Source organism: Sinocyclocheilus anshuiensis, unplaced genomic scaffold, assembly GCF_001515605.1.
Source record: "Sinocyclocheilus anshuiensis isolate Anshui unplaced genomic scaffold, SAMN03320099.WGS_v1.1 scaffold915, whole genome shotgun sequence".
NCBI classification, from domain to species: domain Eukaryota; kingdom Metazoa; phylum Chordata; class Actinopteri; order Cypriniformes; family Cyprinidae; genus Sinocyclocheilus; species Sinocyclocheilus anshuiensis.
The window spans coordinates 25034-32308 of NW_015542378.1; the positions used below are offsets into that span (position 1 = coordinate 25034).

At 36.7% G+C, this 7275-nt stretch overlaps 1 protein-coding gene across 1 annotated transcript in view; it reads left to right on the forward strand.

Annotated features, from left to right (window-relative positions):
- The first annotated feature begins 748 nt into the window (after positions 1-748).
- LOC107692457 (protoheme IX farnesyltransferase, mitochondrial-like) overlaps positions 749-7275 on the forward strand; it is a 52376-nt gene continuing 45849 nt past the window's right edge. The window contains exons 1-5 of the mRNA XM_016491503.1: positions 749-883; positions 1722-1864; positions 2726-2825; positions 2974-3027; positions 3743-3867. Of these exons, the coding sequence (XP_016346989.1) occupies positions 826-883; positions 1722-1864; positions 2726-2825; positions 2974-3027; positions 3743-3867 (480 nt within the window). The 5' untranslated portion in view covers positions 749-825. The remainder of the gene's footprint in view (positions 884-1721; positions 1865-2725; positions 2826-2973; positions 3028-3742; positions 3868-7275) is intronic.

Genomic DNA, 7275 nt, shown 5'->3' on the forward strand with positions numbered 1-7275 from the left:
CTGCCCACTGCTCCGGGTGTGTGTTCACGGTGTGTGTCTGTTCACTGCTGTGTGTGTGTGTGCACTTTGGATGGGATAAATGCAGAGCACTAATTCCGAGTATGGGTCACCATACTTGGCCACATGTCAGTTCACTTTTTTATTTTTATTTACAGTATCTCACAAAGTAGGCTGAATCATCTCTTTGTATAATGGGTTATCAGACGTTGCAAACTACTATATCAGTATTAGGAAATTATGAATCACGTACGAGACGTGCAATAAGATAGAAGACCATTGCAGGTCTTGGTAGCCCATCCACAGTAATGATATATTGTATATCTATTGTATTTTTATATTGATACATTTTCAAGTAATGTTTTCTTATTTTTCAAGTTGTTTCAGACACACAGAAGAGTCTTGACTAAAACAAAGCTTTTGAACATTTCCATCGTTATTGCACAATAAGTTAAGTTAAGAATTAAAAAAGATTAGAATAAGAATCTATCAAATCAGACAAGGCCAGCTGCTGGCAAATAACATAATAATTCTCACACTGTTGTTGCAACACATATTTATTATTTTTAATGCGTTCATTTATACCTTTCACTTCACTGGGTTTATTTTTTTTATTATTTATAACGGTTCAGATAGTTTTCTAGGATTGTCAAATGTCTGTAACTCAAGACTCGCACTGTACTTTGCTTCGTAAGCGTGCTCACGTGTTACAGCAGCCAGCAGGAAACACGTCACAGGGAAACACTTCGCTTCCGAGAGCGAGGTCAAGATGGCGCGCTGCAGCAGGTGAAGGGGACTCAGCGGCAGCCGGTCGTTCGCTTGAAGAATATGTACAAAACACCATGTAGTAGACTGACGGGAGTCTGGAAATGCCTTCCGCGCGATGGTATTAATAACTATATTATGCTAATGAAGCGTATGTGAGCTTTCGCTCTTTCTGGGGTGGCATTTTAAGAGAATGCTAGCCGGTTAGCCTAGCCACTGAAGCGCTACTGCAGCAGTATGACCTTACAATATCAACACAGTTTACGTGACATGAACCTATTTTTCAAAGTGGTCCCAGTAACTACGTGCACTGACATAGATATACAAGTATTTTTCTGCTGTGTTCTGCATATTTTGCTTGCGGCAAATCATCATTTGACTTGCTTTGCTCATTATTTGAAATATATAAAAGCTTTGTGCGTGTGTGTGTGTGTGTGATAATTGAACAACTGCTGTATTGTCTCCTCATGAGTGTTGCATGTGTAATTTGACATGATGCCATGTGTTGTTTGGCATGACGTCACTGGGAGGTTGTCAAATCTCAAAGTAAATTGAGTTGATTTGACATGTATTTGATACATATAAAGCATATCCTATGCAACTGATAATTTGAATAGGAACGTTTCACGTTTTATAAAATTAAATAGTCTGACTCCATATTTTTCTCATATTAAAAATCACTTCAAAAGGTATTGTTATACACGGTTGTAAAGGCAAAAAGTCAATTAAAGCTTACAACATTGTGAGCAGGCATGATATTTTTTGCATGAAGTGGCAACACATCTTTATTGTGTATTTTATATATTGTGTTTTTAATGTTATTGTATTATTTTATTTTTTTTAAATTATGCCGTTTTACTTTTGAATTAATATTTCTCATTGTTTTTTTTGCTGTTGTCATGTTCTTGGATGTGGCATTGACTTAAACAATTATCAAGTATTGTCTTCTCTTGTTGAAGGTTTGCTTGGTGTCAGTGTGCAGCAGAAGCTCATTGCAAACGCATCTAGGAGTCACATGAGCGTCAGGAGTCTGATTAAACTCTGCAGGAAAAATCAAGCAGAATGGATCACGTTCCAGCATCTCTGCTTCCTGAAGAGACAGGTATAGGCTAGGGTTGTGACGGTGAGGAAATTTTCCCAGCGGTTAATCGACGTGTGACAACACTGGTAATACCGGTATCACCGTGGGGGCGGGGCGTTCCCTCTTTTCCTTGCTATAGCTTGTAAAAGCGGCGTGCGCATTTTACTTTCACTTTGAAATAGCGGCAATTCGGTGTAAAGCAATTGTTCGTTTTTAGTTCGTTTGAATTTTCCCTCTTTTCCTCGCTTTCCTTCGCTTTTAAATAGCTTAAAAGAGCTGTGCGCAATTTACTTTTACTTTTGAATTAGCGGCAGTAAGGCGTCAATTGCTTGAAGGCAACAACAAAATACAACGTCAAACTCACTTTAGCCTATATATAATCCATAGAACTTTTATTAACAAAACAAATACAAATACACCATGCTATAGGGCAGGCTATGCCTAATATAAAATAACAAATAACTTAAAGTTTAAATAGGTAGCCTATACAAAACTGGAAATAAGTAAATGTATAATATATAACCAAATAAATAAGAAACATAGAAAGTTTATTAGCAAAACGAATAAGAAAGCTTGGAGGCACGGCATACACCTTGATGTCAAATAAAATAAATAAATGACACAAAGTTTATAAAGTAAAATTCAGCAAACAATGTGGAACCAATTAAATAAGAAACGGCAAGCCTAGTATAGGCTGTGAAGTGCTGCCTTTATGGATGCATAAACAGTAATACATTGACCAAGGCAATTCAGCTCTAAAATGATCTGTTTATAGACATTATTGATATCTGTAATTATTATCTAGGCTTTTTTGATCCAACTCTCTTCAAATATTTTTGCAGGAGGAAGCGTTTTAACCATATTTCTTCCATCTTTCCACAGTATGTGAAGAGCAGCAGCAGTCTCTGCCAGAGAGCGAGAGCCAAGCAGGAGCCTGTTGCCTCTGTGCTGGATGATCGAGATGATTCGGTGGTCAGTCAGGGTACTAAAAAGATTTTTATTTCTATAAAATATCAAAACGACGGTGGGGATTGGTGACGCGGTGGGCAAGTGACGTAACCGGTGTTGCGGCTTAACACCGGTATCACCGTCAACACTGTCTATCGCAGCAAGCCTATGGCTTACCCTCCTTGTGAAGGATTTACCAGGGATTTACGCACGGCTCTCCAAAATTAAATTAACAGGTATGATATGTTTTATGTATTTTGTATGAATGAAAGTCATATTGCAATATAAGATACTGTTAGTTGAACATGAACTTGTAGTTACTTATGCAGTAATCAAAGCTAAACTGCTGATCATGAAGCTCATGGAAAGTTAAATGTGATACTTAATCTAAAAAAGCACTGTCTTGTCTAGTGATTGATTATTAAGTTTAATTGCTTTATTATGGTTAATCATGTAATCAGTTTAAAAAATAGTCTTAGCCCATTAAGTACTTTGGCAGTTTTCATCCTTTTAAATTTTCTTTAGCTTTTTCTGAAAGGATAATATTTTATGTGGTGAGCATTCCACTTACATGTCCTGCATAATTAACTTGCATAATATGCTGGAAGTTAGATTTCTGACAAATTCTAGAGATATGATAGCATGACAATTTATCAATGTCTAATAGCCTAATGAGAACACTCTTGAATACCAGACACTCTTCTTTTGTTGTTGTTGTTGTTGAATTGATGCATTTTTTTTTTACAAGATGTTAAAACTCCATTGTATTTAATATGAAATGCTGCCAAAAGTTTTTTTGTGTAATTTATGATCAGTTATTTTATAATTTGTAGTTATTTGTTCATTATTTTTTATTTACTTTTGTCATTACATTTTTCTAAAAACTGAAGTTGCCTTTTGAACTAAATCAATAAGCTACTTTGTAACCTCACTCTTTCTTTCTCTCCGTAGCTCTTGTGGTTACTACAGCAGCTGCTGGCTATGCCATGGCTCCAGTGCCCTTTGACCCTGTCACTTTTTTGATGGCTTCGTTCGGAACGTTTCTCTCCTCCTGTACAGCCAATTCCATCAATCAGGTCAGCCACCCCATGCACATTCATAAAATAACTTCACACTCAGCAGAACATGACTGGACCAAACACATCATGAAGCCGAGTGATCTGACATTCAGCTGGAGCAAGCTAGCAAGTGTTAGACCACTTCATCGTGTGTGTGTGTGTGTGTGTGTATTAAAAGCTGTGCATGTCTGATGTTGTGTACTTTTAGATCTGAAATTCATTGTATATTTGGATACTGTGACTAAATAATCAAAGCAGACTGATTAACTACCATGAACTTGGAAATTTTGAGATTACTGGCATCTGCTATGACACATTAACATAAATATTTCTATATTTATAATATAATACTTAATATACAGTGGTGTGAAAAAGTGTTGGCCCCCTTCCTGATTTCTTATTTTTTTCGTATTAGCGGCTATTCGGCATCAATTGCTTGAATGCAACAACAAAATACAACGTTAAACTCAATTTAGCCTATATGTAAAGCATAGAACATTTATTAACAAAACGAATAAAAAGACACCATGCTATATGGCAGGCTATGCCTAATATAAAATAACAAATAACTTACATAAAGTTTAAATCAGCTCGACTCACTCTCCTCACTGGATAAATTAAATCTGATCTGTGATGTGACTGTCGTTCGGCACGCTGCATTTAGCGGCCGTGTTCAGTTTTTAATTGTAGTGTTTTATTACTATAAAAAAAATCAAAACGACGGTTTGGGTCGGTGCCGTGGTGGGCAAGTGACGTAACCGGTGTTGCGGCTTAACAACGGTATCACCGTCAGCACCGTCTATCGCGGCAAGACTATTGTGCACCAAACACTAGGTATACAGTTATGGCCAACAGTTTTGGCAGTGACATAAATTTTGTGTTTTGCAAAGTTTGCTGCTACAGTATTTGTAGATTATTTTTCCACATGTTTCTATGGTATACTGAAAAACAATGATAAGCATATCATTAGTTTTAAAGGCTTTTATTGGCAAAAAAAATATAACGAGTCAATATTTACAGTGTTGACCCTTGTTCTTCATAACCTCTGCAATTCGCTCTGGCATGCTGGTTATTAACTTCTGGGCCAAATCCTGACTGATGGCGATCCGTTCTTGCCTTATTAGTTCTCGGAGTTGATCACAATTTGTGGGCTTCTGCTTGTTTTTCTGTTTTAATAGTTTATAGTTATATCGTAACAAAAATCAGAAATCTCACACTCTTTACCTTCTGCATGGGCAGAACTGGTACTCTATGCATGTGTACTCTTTGAGATTGTTTTCATGAGATTAACCCAGTTGCAAGCCTAATGTGTATGGATCAGTAATTTCTGAAATCAACCTAATGAATTTTATGTAACTGGACTGAGTACTGTGCAGAATTGTTTTTCTGTACTCTAGATATTTCACTTGCTTTCACACTAACTGGACTTACATTATAGCTTTTACCATGGTTTATTATCCATGATTGCAAAAGTAGGCATCTGACATCTAAAAAAATGTGATGACCAGAGTTTGGCTAGATGTGTTGATGCAGGCCCACGGCAGACCACACAAATCCAGTTGTACAGTAGATGGTTAGAAATGTATTACCCGCTAGTTTTAGTACTTAACCTCAACTCTGCACAAGCATTCCAGCCAGAGTAATTGCCTACTTGGCGGTCTGTTGATTTTTCTATTGTTTTGCTTGTGTACAGCTAGATGGATGAAGTCTCATTGCAGCATTGGCTTGACTTCAGTGAGTCCTGCAATGCCCAGCAGAGTTTAATTGTGTTACACAAACGGGACACAAGCACTCGAAATGGGATCTCACAGTGCACTTTGTCATTAGTTTAGAGAGAAATAAATAAATCAGAGCTTAAGAGAGCCAATTGTAGAGTCTTTTGCATTCCACTCCTGCTGTGTATCTAAAAAAAATACATTAGGCCAGCCTAGCTGTGCTGAGCTTGAATGAGAAGAAACAGAGAGCGAGAAGCGCGCATATACTCTGATTTGCTCCATCCCTAATCAGCTTTCTGCTCCAAGCGAAGCACATTCTGTGCAGTAAGGCTCTTCGTGACTCAAGAGTATTAGCCAAATTGAAGGCTAATATTACAATTTAAAATAACTATTTTCTGTTATAATGTGTGTTAAAATGTAATTTATACCTGTGATGGAAAAACCAGAAATCATTTTCATATACTGATTTGGTGCTCAAGAAACAATCAATGTTGAAATTATTTGTGCTGCTTAATATTTTTGTGGAAACATGTTTTTTTTTGTTTTTTTAGGATCCTTTGTTGAATAAAAAGTTCAAATGAGTAGCTTTTTTTTTTTTTTTTTGTGTGTAACAGTAAAGTCAGTCTTTAAAGGCACAATATGTAAGATTTTTTTATTAAAATATCCAAAAACCACTAGAACAGCATTATATATTTTGCTGACTTGTGTACTTACATTATCCCAAATGTTTCGAAGAATGTTTAAATCCAGAGAAATAAGCAATTTTAACTAGTGACACAGACCATGTCTATAGTGTCATTCTGTCACCTTCCAATGACGTCATAACCCCTCGATTTCCGGTTTTGTAGAAAACATGGAAACACCAAAGACACTTTAATATGTTGTGCGTTTTAATAGACCGGTGACGACCGCACAGAGTAGCATAATAACAGAACTTTCAAATGTATGTAGAATGATAGACACATAATAATAGGTCCGCTGCTTTCGAGCCGTGTGTTGCGCTCATTTAGCGGCCTCGTTTCGCTTCGACGGCTTTCAGCCTCACCCTGCTTCATTCCACTACGTTAATAAATCATTAGCTCATCCATGAACATGATTTCTGCCTGAGTCCCGTCGGATTGCATCGGCTGTGGGAATGAAGATGACTCCCATGATTCCACACTCAGTCACGGCGTCATCAAACTACGCCTTTATGTCTATTTGTTTATTTTGAATACGCGCCCTCTAGCGGCGAAAATTACATATTGTGCCTTTAAGTGAAGACTTTACTGTCACTTTTGACCAATTTAATGCATCTTTATTGAATAAAAGTATTAATTTATTTTAGGAAAGTCCTCATCTAGTAATCATGAATTTTTATGTTTTGATAATTTAGTGCTTAAAAGGTGTCAGAACGCTTTTGATTAGCATGCTGAATAACAGACTGCAAATTTGAATTGATACTAAATGAGTAATTCATAGATGAGTTAAACATGGGGGAAAAACTTGGATAGACATGAAAGGTTTAAAGAAATCTTATAGCCAAAAAAAGCCAACTCATTCGCCAAGTCATTTTTGAAGTTCTTGAGATGGAGAAAAGGTTGATTAGCTATAATTTAAATCTTTGCACAATTTAAAATCAAGGCTCACCTGGTTTTTAAGTAGGGATGCACCGATACCACTTTTTCCAGTACTCGCCCGATACCGATACTTTTATTTTTGGTACTTGCCG